This window comes from Bos indicus x Bos taurus, chromosome 16, assembly GCF_003369695.1.
Source record: "Bos indicus x Bos taurus breed Angus x Brahman F1 hybrid chromosome 16, Bos_hybrid_MaternalHap_v2.0, whole genome shotgun sequence".
Lineage (NCBI taxonomy): Eukaryota > Metazoa > Chordata > Mammalia > Artiodactyla > Bovidae > Bos > Bos indicus x Bos taurus.
This window is the reverse complement of record NC_040091.1, coordinates 36,241,143-36,263,012: the sequence shown is the minus strand read 5'-3', so window position 1 is coordinate 36,263,012 and position 21,870 is coordinate 36,241,143. Positions and strand designations below refer to the sequence as shown.

The window sequence follows — 21,870 nt, the reverse complement described above, 5'->3', positions numbered from 1 at the left end:
TGAACTATGAAAATAAATAGTTTGAACTGTTGTCTGGGTAGGGAGAAGCTCCGTGATCTTCAATCCTGGCAACAATAAAAGGACAAAGTAGGGAGGAAAACAAAAGTCTGTGTCTAATTTTTAAAAATTGAAAGTTTTGGTTCTTGAAACTCTAGAACTTAATGAAATTTTATTTTTAAGTTTGAATCCAGCCTGGATAAGAATGAGTCATTGTAGCTTTACCTTACTAGCATACTCTGACAATTCTTTCTGAAGAATAGTAGGATTTTCAGATGAATGGTATCAGTGCTTTATTATGAGCCAGACTAACTAAGGGCTTTTTCTGAATGCCTGGGAGGATAAGAGTATTATTTCCAGGCCCCTCTACAAAATTTGAAGAAATTTTCTTTGGTAATGTTGCTTTCTTTTGCCATTGATCTATTGATAAACAAAATTACATTGTGCCTATGTCTTTTTTGTATGAAGAATGAGGTTTTTTTTTTCAATAAGATAGATTACAGTAGTTGAGAGCCCAGTCAGTGGGATCAGACAGTTTGAGATGGAATGCCAGGTAGTGAAGGTTATATTACCCCACTGAGTCTTCACCTCATTCGTAAATTGGAGATGTTAACATTACTTACATTGTAGGGCTATTGTTATAATTAAATAAGATGGTACATGAACAGCACCTGGAACAATGCTTGATATATTAAATACTCAATAAATGTTACAAATAAATTCTTATTTTTGATAAACAATAATTTATTATTGATGGACTGAACTTTAATACTTCTTCAAAGACTAATTTCTTCAGGGTTTAAATTTTAAAGAAAATATGTCTAAGAGAACATAAATATTGAGTCCTAAGTGTGATTCATTCTATTTTTTTGGTTGACTTATGTTTTTCTTTTTTTTAAAATACAGTTTAACATGGATCGGATTAATGTTGAAGAGTTTTATGAAGTTTATAAAGGAGTAGTGTCTGAGTATAATGTAAGTACTGAAGTAAATGTAAAGTATTGGTATTGAAAACTTGTGTATCTCAGATTTTGTAGATCTCAGTATAATTTATAATCGTGAAAGTATTCCTTGAAGTATTCACAGTTCTGCCAGTTGACAACTGATCATACCAATGACTGGAGTATTTTTATCCCTGAGAGCCAGTGGTTCAGTTTTTAAAATATGATGCTGTTTCATTTATGGAACAAAAATATACAGAAATCCAAAAATCACTTTGCTGAGATATTGACACATTAAAAAAATTTTTTTTATTATTATTATTTTTTTTACTTTACAATGTTGTATTGGTTTTGCCATACATCAACATGCATCTGCCACGGGTGTACACGTGTTCCCCATCCTGAACCCCTCTCCCACTTCCCTCCCCATACTATCCCTCTGGGTCATCTCAATGCACCAGCCCCAAGCTTCCTGTATCCTGCATCGAACCTGGACTGGCAATTCGTTTCTTATATGGACTCTATGGGAGAGGGAAGGGGGGCATGATTTGGGAGAATGGCATTAAAACATGTATAATATGATACTGACACATTTTGATAGGCTTCCCTTGTGGCCCAAATGGTAAAGAATCTGCCTGCAATGCGGGAGACCTGAGTTCAATCCCTGGGTTGGGGCTATCCCAGGGCTAACCCACTCTAGTATTCTTGCCTGGAGAATCCCCATGGACAGACGAGCCTGTAGCCCAAGTGGGCTACAGCCTATGGGGTCACAAAGAGTCCAAAACAACTGAGCGACTAAGCACAGCACATGGAGATAATATTCTCAAGATAGAAGACTGTTGAAAATGCTTTAAAAAGTTGAGAGCAAATAGTTCTTGATGTAGTTGCACAGCAGTTATTTCATAGCATAGTCTATTTAATGATACAAATGCAGATAGAATCATCTGAAAATACAGTGGAGAGTGAATAATAGTAAGACTTAAGGGGAACTGTTTAGAGAGCAGTGAAATTCATTCTTGAAAACAAGACTGTATTCAAATAAACCAAGTGTTGTTCCTTAAAATAACACATGACAGATATTTAATCAAAGCTAGTTTCCTTCCCCTTTTATCAGATTAGATACATTTGTGCTGGTGGCCTGCCTCATCACACTTATTCCTTTATAGGGCATTTTGCTCTTTTTTTTTTTTTTTCTTTTTGTGTAAAGTTCACCCTGACAGTGAGACTAGATTCCCCTCTCCTCATCTCTCTAAACCCTTTCCTTTTTACCTAGTTTTTAAAAAATTTATTTCTAATTTTTTTTTAATGTATTTATTTATATTTGGCTGTGCTAGGACTTCATTGGTGCACGGTTTTTTTTCTCAAGTTGCCAAGAGTCAGGGCTGTTCTCTGGCTGCGGTATGCAGGCTTTTCGTAGTGGTGGCTTCTCTTGCTGGGAAGCACGGGCTCTAGGGTATAGGGGCTTTAATGGCTGTGGTAGTTGTGGGGCATAGGCTTAGTTGTTCTGCGGTGTGTGGGCTCCTCCTGCATCAGGGATTGAACCCGTATCTTCTGCATTGACAAGTGGATTCTTTAGCACTGAGCCAACAGGTAAGTCCTCAGCCTACTTTAGGAAAGGAAAAAGGCACTGGTCCAAGAGCTGGCCCGAGCCTTTCTCCTGTTTAGCCGTACATAGTAAAGACTGATGATGAAATCTTATATTTTGCATTTAGCATACTGGTAGTGTTCTACCCTTCTTTAGAGGAACCAAAGTGCTTTTCCTATTGTTACAGCTTTTCAAACTTTAATCTTATCAGCTTCTTCATTTTAGAGTTAAGCCTTTTCTTTTTTTTTTTTCTTTTTTTAAATTTTATTTTATTTTTTAACTTTACAATATTGTATTGGTTTTGCCATATATCAAAATGAATCCACCACAGGTATACATGTGTTCCCCATCCTGAACCCTCCTCCCTCCTTCCTCCCCATACCATCCCTCTGGGTCATCCCAGTGCACCAGCCCCAAGCATCCAGTATCGTGCATCGAACCTGGACTGGCGACTCGTTTCATATATATTATACATGTTTCAATGCCATTCTCCCAAATCTTCCCACCCTCTCCCTCTCCCACAGAGTCCAAAAGACTGTTCTATACATCAGTGTCTCTTTTGCTGTCTCGTATACAGGGTTATTGTTACCATCTTTCTAAATTCCATATATATGCGTTAGTATACTGTATTGGTGTTTTTCTTTCTGGCTTTTCTTTTTTTGAATGGAAGAAATTTTAAAGTGTGTTCTTAACATCATTTATTCAACCAGTGACAACTGTTTTCCATTTTAAAAATCTTTCTTTTTTACATTTCCCTTCTTTTATGTGTTACATTAACTTTTAAATATATAGTTAAAAGCAACTACCTTTGTTAATGCACATTATATTGTAGTTTTACTGTTTATAAGATAGAGAGACTCATGGATACTTATCTCACAGTACCTTTGATCCTGAGTTATATTCTCCTACAACAGCATATAGAATTGGTGAACATTAATGTTTTATATACATCTGAAGTAGGTCATATTTCCTGTTGGTAAACAACTTAAAAAAAAAAACTTCTCTTTTAAAATTTACTTGTTGTTGAGGTAACATTGGTTTATAACATTATATATCAGTTTCATGTGTACAACATTATATGCTGTGTTTTATAAATGCCATACATGCAATTTTTATATAGTATATATTTACTCTTGGAATTTTTTGAACTCAGGATTCTGGAGATTAAGATAAATGTATTACTGGATGAATGTGTCATTTTTCCTGAGAAATCAGGAATTTGAATGCCAGTAGCAATGTTATACTTTAATGTCAAAACAGCTCAGAATGATTGGTGTTGATGTACTTTCTTCTGTTTATTCTTCTCAGTAAGATATCATCTATAATTATTAATTAAATCTTGTAATATTAATAAAAGAACCTACTTAGGAGAAAGAACAGAGGGACTCTATGGAAGGGAAAAACCACTTTATTCCAGACTAATTATTAGTCTTGTGAGTAATTTTTAGTAATGGTTATAATTTTTATTCAGCTTAAAATGGCTTATTCAGCTTAAAACATATATTTCAAATGGTTGGTTTATAACAGTCTGTTAATGGGAGAATGCACTGGCTCATATAATATGAGCCAGAGTATATCAATATCCAGGTATCTTTGAGATGTTACTATATTTATATGATACAAAATTTTACTGAAGCTAGGAAAAGTTATTTCCTTGAAAAATTTTCCCCAAAGGGAAGTAAGAGTGTTTTTATCCCAGTAATAGCTTATTGAAATAAATAATATTCTTATGAGTGATTTATAGTGTGATTCTTTAAAAGTTCTTGTCTCATTCATTCTGACTATTTCATTCTGACTCTGACTATTTCATTCAGAGGAAGTTGTGTGATGGTCTGTATTCACATACTAGAAATGCATATGTTTGTGATATCTTTCCTTGGGTAATTTGTGATCATGAGAATCAGATAGCAAACCTTGGATCTCACTTGCTATTGTGATTGTTTTATTTCTCTTGGGTGTCTTATTTCTCATGACAGTTAATATTTAGGATTCAAATTTTAAGTTCAAGGAAAAGGTAAAATGCTGCATACTGGATGCCTCTTAATTTTGAAAAAGTGAAAGTGTTAGTCACTCAGTTGTGTCCGACTCTGTGACCCCATGGACTCTAGCCCCTCAGGCTCCTCTGTCCATGAAATTCTTCAGGCAGCAATACTGATGTGGGTTGCCATTCCCTTCTGCAGGGGAATTTTCCCAACTCAGGGATCATACCCAGCTTTCCTGTGTTTCAGGCAGATTCTTTACTGTTTGAGCCACCAGGGAAGCCCCTTAATTTTAGGAGCTTTATATACTGCTAGAAAGTAGGCCCTGTAAAAATAATCTTAAGAGGCAACATAATCTAAAGGAACTAAAAAACAGGTGATCTGATTCTTACTGACTTTGTTAGTATAATGCTTTGACCTCTTTGTCTTCAGATTCTTACTTATAAAAGAAGATATATAAGGTCATATTAGTGGTTCCATCCATTTTATTATTTTAAACTTAAAGTTTTCTTAATGTCAGGATGTGAAATGATCCTCTCAAATGTAGAATATGTCAGCAGTCCTTAAACTTTTTGGCTCTATGGATCAGTTTCGTGGAAGACAGTTTTTCCATGGATCCTGGGGAAAGGGATGGAGGGATGGTTTGGGGATGAATCAAGTGCATTACACTTATTGTGCAGTTTATTTCTATTATTATTACATTAGCTCCACCTTAGATCAGCAGGCATTAGATCCTAGAGATGAGAACCCCTGGATACATACTGGGAAATAATACAGTGTCACTGACACTGTTGTACTAAATATATATGTGTGTGTGTGTATATATATGTGTGTGTATATATATAATTCTACTCTAGTTCTAGGTTTTCTCATATCACTTGCTTCAGATTGTAGAATTTTCCTAGCTCCCAAATTTCATTGCAGCTGCTTACAGCTTCCTTACCTCAGGTTCCTTCCTTTTTTGACTGTCGAGTCAGATGCTAGGTTCAGATACCAAACACACCAGTTATGTGACCATAGACATTACTTACCTTTTATAAGCCCTAGTTTACCCATATATAAAATTGAAACAATGTTATTATTACATTATAAAATTATTGTGGTTATTAAATGAAATAAATCATGTAAAGCAATCTCACATATTACTGAGATTGTTGCTTTAGTAAATATCAGCTGTTTTTATTATTACTACTTTTATTATTATTATTATTATAACTGACATTCTTTATAGTAGATTCCATGTTGATCATTTACACTTAAATTTGCTGCTTCAGCATTTGCAATCATGAAAAGGTAATAATTACTATCTTATAGTGTTATCAGGATCCAATTATTTGCCACACATATATTACCGCTTGTGGGTCAGACAATGTGTTGGATACCAGGGAGCCAGAAATGCACGCTGCCTGCATTCTTGGAGCTTATGTCCTGGTGAGGATGGATATTAAATCAGATACTCCATTTCAACTACTTAAGGACGTTAATCAAAGGGCTATTAAGGGAGGAAACAAGTACTTTTTTGTTTGATAATTTTTAATTAAGTAAAAACCTAGGTTTGAGACTTCTGTTAATTCTCTTAATTCTGTTCATCTATTAACAGAATTCTCAAGTTCAATTTTTAAGGATCATTTTATGTTTTTGATGCAGTTCTTTTTTCAACATATTCTTTGTGTTTTGTATAGCCCTCTGTTTATCATTTTAGTAGTATTTAACACTGAAAGAGAGAGAGACTCTCACACACATAAAAGAAAGGTGGACAAAATTGGCACTTCTCTTTTTGGATAATGTACTCATCCCTTCTGCCCCAACTGAGGATTTAGGCTCTTGACATTTATGTGTAGCCAGTACTTCATATCATGAGACAGAAGATCCTCCTGAACATAATTATCCATAAGAATCAATTTCATATGACCTTTGTGAATTAGTGAAGTAACTTCAGGGGCATAATTTAGGGGTTCTAATGAGTAGGGATCTGTTTACCATATCAATTATGAAGTCCTCTCCCTTTTTTAACTTCTGGCATTTTTAGTAGACATGATGATTGAGTTCTGATTAAAATTTAAGTACTGCTCTGTAATAAATTGCCTTTATTTTACTTTGGCATTGGGTATTTTAAACCTTCCAAAGTCATTAACATGGCTTACATGGCCTACCATGATCTGACCTTATCCTTTGTCTTTTCTAATATGGACTGTTTTTAAAGTCTTTACTGAATTTGTTACAACATTGTTTCTGTTTTCTGGCCACAAGGCATGTGGAATCTTAGCTCCCGGACTAGGACTGAACTCACACACCCTGCTTTGGAAGGCAGTCTTAACCACTGGACAAGCAGGGAAGTCCCCTGGGCCTCATCTCTTAACTGCTTTCCTGTGGCCTCAGGCAGCTCCTGACATCATAGCTCTTTACTGATCTTCATACACCCCAGCTGTACTTCTTCCTTCAAGTCTTTATACTCATTTTCAGTTCTGTCTGAAATGTTCCATTCACTGAATCTTCAGTGAGAGGCACTTTTTTTCTGACCATGTTACTTCACATATACAGTTAAGAACCGTAAACAGTATATGTCTATCTCCTCCCTCTTCCTCTGCATGCTGTTGTTGTACATTTTACATTTATATGTTAAAAGCTTTATGATACATTGTTAATATTTTTGCTTTAAATAATCAATTAAATTTCCTTTTTTAATTCCTGTGAATGTTTTATATTTACCCACATATTTACCATTGTTTTGTGTGGCTCCATATTTTTGTCTGGCATTTTTATTCTGTCTGAAGAACTTCCTTTAACATTTTCTATGGTATAGGGCTGGTGGTGGTGAATTCTCTCAGATTTTGTTTGTGTGAAAAAGTCTTTCTCTTTTGATTGAAAGATCATTGACTTACAATATTGTATTAGTTTCAGGTGTACAACACAGTGATTCAATATTTTTATAGATTATGTTCCATTTACAGTTATTACAAAATAATGGCCATATTCCCCTGACAGGTTTATCCTTGCTGCTTATTTTATACATGATAGTTTGTATCTCTTAACCCTATACCCCTGTCTTGCCCCTACTCCCTTTCTTCTCCTTACTGGTCACCATTCGTTTGTTCTCTATATCTGTGAGTCCATTTCTGTTTTGTAATATACATTTTTTTTTTAAAGATTTCACATATAAGTGGTAACATACAGAATATTTGTCTTTCTCTGGCTTCACTAAGAATAATACACTCTAGGTTTATCCACATTGTTGCCAATGGTAGAATTTTGTTCTTTTTTTATTACTGAGTAGTATTCCATTGTATGTATAAATCACATCTTCATTATTCATTCACCTGTTGTTGGATACTTAGATTGCTTCCATATATTGGCTCTTGAAAATAATGCCGCTATTGGAATGCATATATCTTTTTGAATTAGTGTTTTTATTTTCTTCAGATATATATCCAGCAGTGGAGTTGCTGGATCATATGGTAGTTCTGTTTTTACTTTTTCTGAGGAACCTCCATACTGTTTTCCATGGGGGCTGCACCAGTTATATTCTCACCAACAATGTACTAGGGTTCCCGTTTCTGCACATCCTTGCCAGCATTTATTATTTGTAGACATTTTGATGGTAGCTGTTTTAGCAGGTGTGATATCTCAATGTGCTTTTATTTGCATTTCTCTGATTAGTGATATAAAGGATAAACTATCAGGAGAATATTGCCATTATTTTATAATAACTGTAAATGGAATGTAATCTATAAAAATATTGAATCACTGTGTTGTACACCTGAAGCTAATATTGTAAGTCAGTGATCTTTCAATCAAAAAAGAAAGACTTAATCAGACAAAATCTGAGAGATTTTGGCCATCTGTATGTCTTCTTTGGAAAAATGTCTATTCAGCCCTCCACAGTTTTTAATGGAGTTTTTTGTTTTTTTGCCATTGAGTTTTATGAGCTCTTTATTTTTAATATAACTCCTTATCAGTCATAGCATTTACAGTTTTTTTCTCCCATTCAGTATGTTGTCTTTTCATTTTGTTGATGGTTTCCTTTGCTGTATAAAACTTTTTATGTTTAATAGTTCCCATTTATTTATTTTTGCTTTTATTTCTTTTGCCTAAGAGACTGATCCAAAAAAAAAATAATGCTGAAATTTATGTTGAAGAGTATTCTGTCTGTATTTTCTTGTAGAAGTATTTTTTTTTGATTCAGGTCTTACATTTAGATCTTTAATCTATCTTGAGTATATTTTTTGTACAGCATAAGAAAATGTTCTAATTTCACTTTTACATGTAGCTGTTCAGTTTTCCCAGCATCATTTGTTAAAGGGACTGCCTTTTCCCATTGTATATTCTTGCCTTCTTTGTTGTAGAGTGGTCATAAGTGTGTGGGTTTATTTTGGGCCATCTGTTCTGTTCGCTTCATCTATGTGTCTGTCTTTGTACCAGTACCATGTTGTTTTGACTACTGTAGCTTTCCTGTGTAGTCTAAAGTCAGGGAGCATGATACCTCCAGCATTTTTCCCCCTCAAGATTGCTGTGGCAATTCAGGGTCCTTTGTAGTTCCATATAAATTTTAGGATTATTTGTTTGACTTCTGTGAAAAATGTCATGGATATTTTGATAGAGATTGCATTAAATCTGTAGATTGCTTTGGATAGTATAGCCATTTAACAATATAACTTTCTCCAGTCCAAGAACACAGGATATCTTTGCATCGTCTTCAGTTTCCTTCATCAGTATTCTATAATTTACGTAGTATAGGTCTTTTACTTCCAAGACAAGGATGCCAACTCTCCCTGCTTCTATTTAACACACTATTAGAAGTCTTTGCCATAGTAATCAGAGAAGTCAAAGAAATAAGAGGCATTCAAATTGTGAGGAAGAAGTAAAACTGTCACTATTTGCAAATGATATGGTATTATACGGAGAAGGCAATGGCACCCCACTCCAGTACTCTTGCCTGGAAAAGCCCATGGGCGGAGGAGCCTGGCAGGCTGCAGTCCATGGGGTCGCTAAGAGTTGGACATGACTGAGCGACTTGACTTTCACTTTTCACTTTCATGCATTGGAGAAGGAAATGGCAACCCACTCCAGTGTTCTTGCCTGGAGAATCCCAGGGACGGGGGAGCCTGTTGGGCTGCTGTCTGTGGGGTCGAACAGAGTTGGACACGACTGAAGTGACTTAGCAACAATGGTATTATATGCTACTCTGGAAGCTCAGAGTTAAAGAATCCACCTGCCAATGCAGTAGATGCAGGTATGATCCCTGGGTTGGAAAGATCCCATGGAGAAGGAAATGCTTACCCATTGTAGTATTTTTGCCTGGGAAATTCCGGTGAGCAGATGAGACCGGTGATCTGCAGTCTATGGGGTCACAAAAGAGTGAGACACAACTTAGCAACTAAGCAACAAGTGGTATTATATAGAGAATATCCTAAAGTCTCCACAAAAAAAAAAAAACAAAAAACAACTATTAGAATTAAGTGAATTCAGTAAAGTTGCAGGATACAAAGTTAACATATAGAAATCTATTGGTTTCCTTTACACTAAAATGAACTATCAGAAAGATAAAGTTAGAAAGCAATCCGCATTTGAAATTGGGTCATAGAGAGTAAAATACCTATGAATAAACTTAACCAAAGAGGTTAAATACCTATACTCTGAAAAAGCCTTTATTTTTCATTCATTTCAAAAAATATTTTCCAAATATTTTCTCAGCTGATTATAGAATTTGACAAAAGTTGTTGTTTTAATCCTTATCTTTGTTCTTTTTTTTGATGTTTCTACAGTTTTTGTTGTTGTTTCAGTATTTTTTGCTGCGTTTTTTGTTATTGTTGTTCTTGTTTTATAGCCAATCTGATTATGATGTGCCCTACTTTATTTTTCTTTCCACTTTTTCTCCTTAGATTTTGTTATATCTGTAGGTTTATAAGTTTCATCAAATTTAAAAACTTTTTAGCGATTAATTCTCAAAATACATTTCTGTTCATCATCGTTTCTTCTTTTGAGGCTCCAATTACACTGCTTGATGTGTCCCATAGTCTTTTTTAAAAATTTAAAAGTTTTTCTTCACTCTTCTTTCTTTCCATGCTTGCTTTTTAATGGTTTATGTTGCATGCCTTCAAATTCATTGATCTAAATTCAGATGTAGTTTTCATGTCTAGAAGTTTTGTTTGTATCTTTTTAATATCTTTTTTTGCTATGTATTATGTACATGTTTTCTTCTATAATTTGAGCATGTAGAACCTATTTATAGTGACTTTTAAAACTTCTTCTGTAATTACATCCATCATTTCTGTCATTGCTGGGTTTGTGTCTCTTGAGTTTGGGTCTGGTGATAGTTTATATTTTCCTACTTCTTTGTATTCCTGGCAATTTTTGTTATGTACTGGTGTTGCGAAATTTCAACTGTTACATGGTGTCACTGTATTCCTTTAAAAAATGTTTGATTTTGTTCTGGCCCTTGGACAAGTTACTTGGAATCAGTTTGACACTTCTGAGACATGCTTTTAAGCTTTCATAGGATAGATACAGAGTGTTCCATACATAAGGCAAGTTTAGGCCAACTACTATGGTATATTTTAATGACAGAAAATGAAGAGGAACTAAGGAGCCTCTTGATGAAAGTGAAAGAGGAGAGTGAAAAGCTGGCTTCAAACACAGCATTCAAAAACCTAAGAGCATGCATCTGGTCCTATCACTTCATGACAAATAGATGGGGAAAATGTGGAAACAGTGTCAGATTTCATTTTCTTGGACTCCAAAGTCACTGCAGATGGTGACTGCAGCCATGAAATGAAAAGACGCTTGCTCCTTGGAAAAATAGCTATGTCAAACCTAAGCAGTGTTTTAAAAAGCAGAGACATTACTTCGCTGACAAAGGTCTGTCTAGTCAAAACTATGGTTTTTCCATGTATGGATATGAGAGGTGAACCATAAAGAAAGATGAGTACCAAAGAATTGATGCTTTTGAACTGTGGTGTTGGAGAAGACTCTTGAGATTCCCTTGGAATGCAGGGAGATCCAGCTAGTCAATCCTAAAGGAAATCAATCCTGAATATCATTGGGAGGACTGATGCTAAAGCTCCAATACTTTGGCCACCTGATGCAAAGAGCCGACTCATTAGATAAGATCCTGATGCTGGGAAAGATGGAAGGGAGGAGGAGGAGGGGACAACAGAGGATGAAATGGTTGAATGGCATCACTGACTCAATGGATATGAGTTTGAGGCTATGCAGGGAGATAGCGTTGGGCAAAGAAGCCTGGTGTCCTGCAGTTCATGTGGTCACAAGGTATTGTATACCCTTAGAGACTGAACAATACCAACTAGAGTATAATACCATTCTAAGGTCTCTACATGATGCTCTGTATATCATATAGGGGCTTCCACTCCAGCTCATGGGAGTACAGATTCCTCCCAGTCTTATACTGTATTTATGAATTGTTTCATTTACTGCTGTCTGGGAGTTCTTTTCTCAGCCTTCGGTAGTATCTTCTATATATACACAAACTCAACCTACAGTCTAAGACTCAAAAACTTCTCTGCAGATCCCTGAGACTTACTCTCTTGTTGCTCTCCCACTTCCTCTAGTATTCTGTTCGGCAAATCGTAGCCTCATCAGCCTCCCTAAACTCCAGTCTCGATTTGTTCTATTCAGTGAGAATGTTGGGCTCTTTTGTGTTTCCTATACCTATTTCACTGTCTAGAAGCCTTCAGGCAGTAAGATGGGCAGTTGTACAGCTGATCCCATTCATTTTCCGTCTCTTGAGGATCATGGTACTGTGCTGTCTATTGTTCAGTGTCTGAAAACAATATTTGTTTATTGCTTTTAGTTTCTAGATGTTTAATGTGAGAAAATGAATCTGATGCCTATTATTTCTCATTGCTGAAACTCATTATGATTTTTATAAGTTTCTTTGGGAGAAACAGTTTGGAAAATATATCTTTTAAAATGTTCATTTGATAGTATTGTGTTTGAGAGGAGAGAGCCTTTTAAAAGAAATATGTACCAGAAGATAATTTCAAATAGTGAACATATCAAGTAATAAAGCATTAGTATGATAATGGTAGGAATGGAGACAAAGGAACATATCTAAAACACATTTTTATAGGAAAAATAGACAAAATGTGGGAACTGCTTGGCATAGAGGGTACAGGTGGAGAAGAAATCAAAGATAACTTTAACATTTTGAGTCCAGTAGAATAGTAGTGCAATTAATAGAAGAGAAGCAAAAGATTATTAAATTATACTCATTTGTTAATATTATCTTATTTATATATTATAGGAAATGGTGACAGAAATGTATTCTGGGCCTTGTGTAGCAATGGAGATTCAACAAACTAATCCTACAATGACATTTCGAGAATTCTGTGGACCTGCTGATCCTGTAAGTTTTTGTTTAATATATTGATCAAGTCTGTTTTATCCATTAACTACATATCTTAATGGGTTTTTGATACCTTTAGTTTGTTCTTTAAAGGAAATAATACAAAATGAATATATGGACACAAAGTTTTATTCAAAATAGCATTTTATGTTATTTACTTCTTAGATAGTATTCCCCTAAAAGTGAATTTTTTTATTAACCTGGTGACAATATATGGGCAGAAACATTTACTGTGGCATTTTCTTTTACTGTTTCTTGTTGCTAAATTGTATAAGTAAATTTGTTAAGCTCTGTGATAGAAAGTGGTCATGTATGGATGTGAGAGTTGGACTGTGAAGAAAGCTGAGTGCCGAAGAATCGATGCTTTTGAGGTGTGGTGTTGGAGAAGACTCTTGAGAGTCCCTTGGACTGCAAGGAGATCCAACCAGTCCATCCTAAAGGAGACCAGTCCTGGGTATTCATTGGAGGGACTGATGCTGAGGCTGAAACTCCAATACTTTGGCCACCTCATGCGAAGTTGACTTATTGGAAAAGACCCTGATGCTGGGAGGGATTGGGGGCAGGAGGAGAAGGGGACGACAGAGGATGAGATGGCTGGATGGCATCACTGACTCGATGCACATGAGTTTGAGTGAACTGCGGGAGTTGGTGATGGACAGGGAGGCCTGGCGTGCTGTGATTCATGGGGTCGCAAAGAGTCAGACACGACTGAGTGACTGTACTGAACTCAACTGAACGTATTAATTATCCTTTGATGTGAAAGTCAAAGTGTTAGTCACTCAGTTGTATCTGTTTGTGACTCCATGGACTATAGCCCACCAGCCTCCTATGTCCATGGAATTCTCCAGGCAAGAATACTGGAGTGGGTACATTCCCTTCTCCAAGGAATCTCCTTGACCCAGGGATCAAACTCAGGTGTCCTGCACTGCAGGCAGATTCTTTACCATCTGAGCCACCAAGGGCCATAAATAAAGCTCTCAATGTGTAGAATATTGATATGATGGCTTCATACCAGATGTGTAAATAATTATGAGCAGTGAGACTTAAGTGAAAAGTGATATTCTCTGGTATGCCCTTCAGTTTCCTTCAGGTTTCATTACATGGGCGTTTAGTAGTAAAAGGAATGAAGTATGAAGTGGGGATGAGGTTTAAAAGCAGAAATAACAATTGAATACATATGCAAAAGCTTTATGCAAATATTCTAAGATAAGTAGGGTTATAGGAGGGTTATATAGTGTTTACTGATTTTAAACACTAACTATAATTTAAATTTACTGTTTATTTCACTATCATTTGTAAAGTTTATTGAAGAACAGTCAGTTAGTGCAATTGCATTTACTGAGTCCCCTTAAATGTAAGATAGTAAATTACTGGTGCATGCTAAGTCTCTTCAGTGGTGCCCGACTCTTGGTGACCCTATGGACTGTAGCCCATGAGGCTCCTTTGTCCATGGGATTTTCCAGGCAAGAATACTGGAGTGGGTTTCCATACCCTCCTCCAGGGGATCTTCTTGATCCAAGGATCGAATCCACATCTCCTGTGTCTCCTGCATTGGCAGGTGGGTTTTTTACCTCTAGGGCCACCTATAAATTAGCCAACTTAAATTAAAAAGCCAACTTATATGACAGAGTGTGATGCTGGATTAAACCCTGTAAGGGAGAACAGTAATCCAGAAGTGCACACATAAAGTTCTTCCCAAAAACTTACAGAGCAATATAGTGTCAGTTCAGGTACAATACAAATGTTAAAAGGTTGTTTATTAAGGGAGCAATTAATATTCCTGAAGGTAATTAAGAAGGAGGAGAAATGTAGAGAGATGTTTTTGTTCACCACCTAGAATAATGAAAATAATAACAAAAGTAAACAGATGAGACCTAGTTAAGTTTGCAAGATTTTGCACAGCAAAGGAAATCATAAACAAAATGAAAAGATGGCCTTCAAAATGAGAGAAAATATTTACAAATGAAGTGATTGATAAGGGATTAATCTTCAAAATGTACAAGCAGCTCATGCACCTCAATATCAAAAAACAAATAACTCAATCAAAAACTGATCAGAATGTATACATAGAAATTTACCCGAAAAAGACAGATGGCCAAAAAAGCACATGAAGACATGCTCAACATCACTAATTATTAGAGAAATGCAAATCAATGCTACAACAAAGTGTCATCTTACACCAGTCAGAATGGCCATCATCAAAAAAATCTACCAAGTGGATAAGGTGTGAAGAAAAAGTCGTCGTGAAGTCATGAAGTCATTCAGTCGTGTCCGACTCTTTGCGACTCCATGGACTGTCTGTTGCCTACCAGACTCCTCAGGCGACAGTCCATGTAGGCGACAGTCCATGGAGTGTTTCAGGCGAGAGTCCTGGAGTGGGTTGCCATTTCCTTCTCCAGTGAAGAAAAAGGAACCCTCTTAAACTGTCGGTGTTACCACCACTATGGAGAACAGTATGGAGGCTCCTTTTAAAACTGGATCTACCATATAATCCAGCAGTTCCACTCCTGGCATATAGCTGGAGAAAAACCATAATTTGAAAGGATGCATGCACCTCAGCTTTCATTGCAGCATTGTTTACAACAGCCACAACGTGGAAGCAACCTAAATGTCCATCAACAGAGGAATTGACAAAGTGGTTTATTACTCAGCCATGAAAAGGAATGAAATAATGCCATTTGTAGTGACATAGATGGGCCCAGAGATTGTCATCAAGAATGAAGTAACTCAGGAGAGAAAAACAAATACTATACAATATCATTTGTATGTGGTATCTGGAAAAGTGGAGCAGATGAACTTATTAGCAAAGAGGAAATAGAGTCATAAGTGTAGAAAACAACCATGGATACCAAGGGGTGTAGTGGGGGAGGGATGTATTGGGAGATTGGGATTGACATATATACACTACTTTTTATAAAATGATTAATTAATGAAAACTTACTGTACAGTGCAGGGTTTTCTACGTAATGCTCTGTGGTGATCTACATGGGAAGGTTATGTAAAAAAAGACTGGATATATGTATATGTATAGTTGATCACTTTGCTGTATAGCAGAAACTAACACAACATTGCAAAATGACTATACTCCAATAAAAATTAATTTAAATTTAAAAAATGAATCAAGGTACAAAGACAATAGGGAAAGCTTGAAAGCTCAATATACAAAGGTAACCATGCAGGAATTTGCAGATTTACTATGATATACATCAAGAACATTTGCTTGGCTTCAATGGGAAATGCATACCTGGAAACACAAGGAAATAATTTTTTTTTTTTTTTTTTTAGAGGAAACGAGAATACTGGTAGAGATGAAGGTGTGATGCATATCTTTAAAAGACTGGCTAAAAATTGTGGATTCTGTGTAATTAGAATACTGAATAATAATAAACAGAAATTCCTTATATGTAGTTTCAATATACTAAATTATTCCTTTGATGCAACTAGAGCAAACTGAACTGGAAGAGATTAAAGGCAGGGGCTCTAGAAATGGAAAGGTACAGATGTGATGGCATCAGTAGAGAAAGAGTTACTCTATATCTTTTCAAGGAGAAAGAAGAGTAGAAATAAATAATATGTGTGATTGTGAAAGAGTGAATATTAAAATGTGATTCTGCTTTAGAGGACATTAGGAGAAAGTGGTGGTGATGTTAAGTAGTTATTGAATATTAATTGTAAAATATTAGGAAGGAATACTTTTTGGCTATATGAATAAGTAGAACTCAGGGTCATTTTAATTTTTGATTTCTGTTTGGCCAAAGAGGATTTTGTTCATTTGTTTTTTTAAGATAGTTAAAATTGTGGGTGACCAGCTGACCAAACATAGGTAAGTTAAAGAGAGAAAAATTAAGGCAAAAAGGAATGAGATGAGTTTGCTCATTCTTTCATTCATTCAATAAATATTTGTTGAATCTGTGCTAGTATTTGTGACTATAAAGACAGAAGCTTTAAAGAGCTTACAGTCTATGAGTGGGCACAGATATTTAGGTGGTTAGTTTCTATGTTTTGTGGCAACTGCATTATTGGATACTTATATTGGGTACTAAGTGCTAGCTTAGTCACTCAGTCGTGTCCGACTCTTTGCAATCCCACGGACCATAGCCTTCCAGGTTCATCTGTCCATAGAGATTCTCTAGGCAAGAATACTGGAGTGGGTTGCCATGCCCTCCTCCAACGGATCTTTCTGATGCAGGGATCGAACCCAGGTCTCCCACATTGCAGGCGGATTCTGTACTGTCTGAGCCACCAGGGAAGCCCATTGGGTACTCTGGCAGTCCAGAATTATACCATTTAGCTTAGTCTGGGGATGGATGATGGAGTCAGGCGAGACTTCTTCAAGAACATGATAGCTGAGCTAAATTGTGAGGAATGAGTAGAACTTAGTTAAGTGGAGAAGGTGGGAAATAATAAAGGTATGAATTCATAAAACAACACTGCTTTTGCTGAAGTAAAGGGCAGTGAATCAGAAATAAAGTTGCTGGGGAAGAGTTGGGAAGTAAGCAGGTGAGTGATCATAGAAGGAAGAGTCCTGAATATAAAAATTTGCTGATTCCGTTTCTTTCTAAATATTCAGTGAACACTTATGGATTGAACAGTATGTACAAGGTTTACTGCTTTGTCACATGGCCAAGCCATAATAAAGATGTCTAAAGCAAGCTGTCTTTCGTTAAGCAACTCATAATCTCTTTCAGAGTCCAAATTGCATCGTTAAAGCATAGCTGGAACTACCCCACTTAATTTTTTTATTGTAGTTTTTTATGAACCCTGTATGATGAGTTCAGTTCAGTCACTTGTTGTGTCTAACTCTTTGTGATCCCATGGACTGCAGCACGTCAGGCCTCCATGTCCATCACCAACTCCCGGGGTTTGCTCAAACTCATATCCATCAAGTCGGTAATGACATCCAACCATCTCATCCCATGTTGTCCCTTTCTTCTCCCACTTTCAATCTTTCCCAGCATCATGGTCTTTTCCAATGAGTCAGTTCTTCGCATCAGGTGGCCAAGGTATTGTAGCTTCAGCTTCAGCTTCAGCATCAGTCCTTCCAATGAATAATCAGGACTGATTTCCTTTAGGATTGACCGGTTGGATCTCCTTGCATTCCAAGGGATTCTCAAGAGTCTCCTCTGACATCATAGTTCAAAAGCATCAGTTCTTCAGTGCTCAGCTTTCTTTATGGTCCAGCTCTCACATCCATACATGACTACTGGAAAAACCATAGCTTTGACTAGACAGACCTTTGTTGGCAAAGTAATGTCTCTGTTTTTTAATATGATGTCTAGATTTGTCATAGCTTTTCTTCCAAGTAGCAAGTGTCTTTTAATTTCATGGCCGTAGTCACCATCTGTAGTGATTTTGGAGCCCAAGAAAATAAAGTCTGTTACTGTTTCCATTGTTTCCCCATCTATTGGCCATGAAGCGATGGGACCGGATGCCATGATCTTAGTTTTCTGAATGTTGAGTTTTAAGCCAACTTCTTTATTCTCCTCTTTCACTTTCATCAAGAGGCGCTTTAGTTCCTCTTTGCTTTCTGCGATAAGGGTGGTGTCATCTGCATATCTGAGGTTATTAATATTTCTCCCTGCAATCTTGATTCCAGCTTGTTTGGCATTTCACATGATGTACTATGGCATTTCACATGATGAAATGGCATTTCACATGGTGTACTCTGCATACAAGTTAAATAAGCAGGGTGATAATATGCAGCCTTGATGTACTCCTTTCCCAATTTGGAACTAGTCCATTGTTCCATGTCTGGTTCTAACTGTTGCTTCTTGATCTGCATACAGATTTCTCAGGAGGCAGGTAAGGTGGTCTGGTACTCCCATCTCTTTAAGAATATTCCAGTCTGTTGTGATCCACACAGTCAAAGGCTTTGGCGTAGTCAATAAAGCAGAAATAGATGTTTTTCTGGAACTCTCTAGCTTTTTCTATAATCCATCGGATGTTGGCAGTTTGATCTCTGGTTTCTCTGCCTTTTCTAAATCCAGCTTGAATATCTAGAAGATCTCGGTTCACATACTGTTGAAGCCTGGCATTACTTTGAGCATTACTTTCCTCAAATTTTGAGCATTACTTTGATAACATGTAAGATCAGTGCAATTGTGTGGTAGTTTGAACATTATTTAGCATTGCCTTTCTTTGGGATCGGATCGAAGACTGACCTTTTCCAGTCCTGTGGCCACTGCTGAGTCTTTAAAATTTGCTGGCATATTGAGTGCAGCACTTTCACAGCATCATCTTTTAGGATTTGAAATAGCTCAACTGGAATTCCATCACCTCCACTAGCTTTGTTCATAGTGATGCTTCCTAAGACCTGCTTGACTTCACATTCCAGGATGTCTGGCTCTAGGTGAGTGATCACACCATCATGGTTATCTGAGTCATTAAGATCTTTTTTGTATAGTTTGAACATTCTTTGGCATTTATTGCATTATATAAAGTTGTACCACAGGGATTTTAGATTTTGATACTAATCTAACATACAAAATGTTAACAGTGGCTGTCTTTGGGAGATAGGATTATAATAATAGTCAATTCTACTTTCCTATATTTTACAGTTTTTCTCTAAGACTTTTATTATAAGAAAAATATATTTTATTTTATCATAAAACTAAATGAGGAGTTGGGGCTGACTTAGGACTGATTTCTCCTCTGGACTCTCAGAGTCCTACATCATGTTCTAAGTGTAGGTATAGGATTTCAAGTGGGACCATATGCTTTTTAAAAATTTGATTGGTGGATGTTTAAAATTTTTTTGGGGGGGTCAGAAAACGCCAGGTATTTTTACATTTTATTAGCTACAGTATAGACGCTAGAGCTGCCTCATTTCTTCCCCTCCCCCACCCCCAGGACAGTGCCAGGCCTTCCCAGGAGCCCTGCCTTTGCTGCCTGGGCAGTCTGAAACTCCTGTTGCAGCTGAGCAAAGGTCTCCCTCTGTTGTTCTGACTGCCGCTCTAGATCCCGGAGCTGGGATTCATATCACTTAATCTCAGCTGTGATGTAGTCCAGCCTTTTACCCACTGTGGCCCGAGATTCCTCCAGCTCCTGTTTGACCAGTATGGGCCCCAGAAGTTTAAACACCACATTGGACCCATCCAGTAGAGCCAGTTCCTCCTTCATGATATTATTTTCTGTTAGTTGTACCTCTAGTTTCTGCCTCCCTGACACGGATTTACTCAAGTCCTTCTGCAGCTGTTGATATTTCTCCACTTCTCCCTGTAGCTTCTTCTGGATTAGCTCAGCCATGGCGGGGATGAAAGTGTTCTCCCTTCAGTACTGGTAAACCCTATTTTTTTTAATTTTAAGGAAATATAGATGATTTACAATGTCTTGTTAGTTTTAGATATACATCAAAGTAATTCAGTTGTTTACACATATAAGTACCTATTCTTTTTTAGATTCTTTTCCCTTATAGGTTATTACAAAATATTGAATTTAGTTCCCTATTCAAGACCATATGATTTTGATGAATATTGATGATTATTTCAAGTCAGAAGAAATACCATTAGTCATTATAGTCAAGCTTTATGAACAGTAAAATAGCTTTTTCAGTTTGGTCTCAGAAGTTAGTTCATTTTATCCTTCTTCCTTTCTTTTCCTCCCTTTCCTCCCACCTTTCCAGTCTTTGAGGAATTTAATGGTCTAGTTCTAGGAGGTAGACTTGATAATTAAATAGCCGTCTTACTTTAAGCCATTAGGTGTGCCAATCTGTTGATTGTTGTTGTTATTCAGTTGCTAAGTCCTGTCTGTCTGTTTGCGACCCCCTGAACTGGACTGTAGTACACCAGGCTTCCCGGTCCTTCAGTATCTCCTGAAGTTTGCTCAAATTCATGTCCCATTGAGTCGGTGATGCTATCTCACCATTTTTCTCTGCCACCCTCTTCTCCTCCTGCCCTCAATCTTTCTCAGCATCAGGGTCTTTTCCCATGAATTGGCTCTTCACATCAGGTGGTGAAGTATTGGTACTTCAGCATCAGTCCTTCCAATGAACATTCAGGGTTGAATTCCTGTAAGATTGACTTGTTTGGTCTCCTTGCAGTCCAATGGACTCTCAAAAGTCTTCTCCAGCAGCGTGATTTGAAAGCCCTCCAGCAGCATGATTTGAAATTATCAATTCTTTGGTGCTTAGCCATATTTCTTGTCCAGCTCTCACATCTGTACATGAAAAACCATAGCTTTGACTATATGAACCTTTGTCTATAAAGTGAATGTCTTTGCTTTCTAATACACTGTCTAGGTTTATCATAGCTTTCCTTCCAAGGAATAAGCATGTTGTAATTTCATGGCTGCAGTCACTGTCTGCAGTGATTTTGGAGCCCAAGAAAATAAAATCTGTTACTGCTTCTACTGTTTACCCTTCTATTTGCCATGAAGTGATGGACCAGATGCTATGATCTTAGTTTTTTGAGTATTGAGTTTCAAGCCAGGTTTTCATTCTCCTCTTTCACTCTCATCAAGAGGCTCTTTAGTTTCTCTTCACTTTCTGCCATTAAAGTGGTATCATATGCAAATATGAAGTTGTTGATTTCTCTCCCACCAATCTTGATTCCAGCTTATGATTCATTTACCCAGCATTTCACATGATATACTCTGCATATACGTTAAGTAAGCAGGGTGACAGTATACAGCCTTGACGTACTCCTTTCCCAATTTGGAACCAGCCTGTTCCATGTCTGTTTCTAACTGTTGCTTCTTGATCTGCATACAGGTTTCTCAGGAGGCAGGTAAGGTGGTTTGGTATTCCCATCTCTTTAAGAATTTCCCACAGTTTGTTGTGATCCACACAGTCAAAGGTGTAGTCAGTGAGGCAGAAGTAGATGTTTTTTTTCTGAAATTCCCTTGTTTTCTCTATGATCCAGCAAATGTTAGCAATTTGATCTCTGGTTCCTTTGCCTTTTCTAAATCCAGCCTGTACATCTGGAAATTCTCGCTTCCCATACTATTGAAACTTAGCTTGAAGGATTTTGAGCATAACCTTACTAACATGGGGAATGAGTGCAACTGCCT

The 21,870-nt window shown here is 36.8% G+C and overlaps 1 protein-coding gene and 1 pseudogene across 4 annotated transcripts in view; one reads left to right on the top strand and one right to left on the bottom strand.

The window, feature by feature from the left end:
* The window catches only part of NME7 (NME/NM23 family member 7), a 247,828-nt gene that overhangs the window by 107,847 nt on the left and 118,111 nt on the right, over positions 1–21,870 (top strand). For 2 of the 3 annotated variants that reach the window (XM_027564741.1, XM_027564739.1), the window contains exons 9-10: positions 904–972; positions 12,763–12,864. In XM_027564741.1, coding sequence (XP_027420542.1) covers positions 904–972; positions 12,763–12,864 — 171 coding nt within the window. The remainder of the gene's footprint in view (positions 1–903; positions 973–12,762; positions 12,865–21,870) is intronic. The other variant, XM_027564742.1, reaches the window with a different exon arrangement.
* Positions 19,642–20,152, bottom strand: LOC113906506 (annotated as a pseudogene). Its single transcript, XR_003514900.1, has one exon. The product of XR_003514900.1 is annotated as a prefoldin subunit 6 pseudogene (transcript).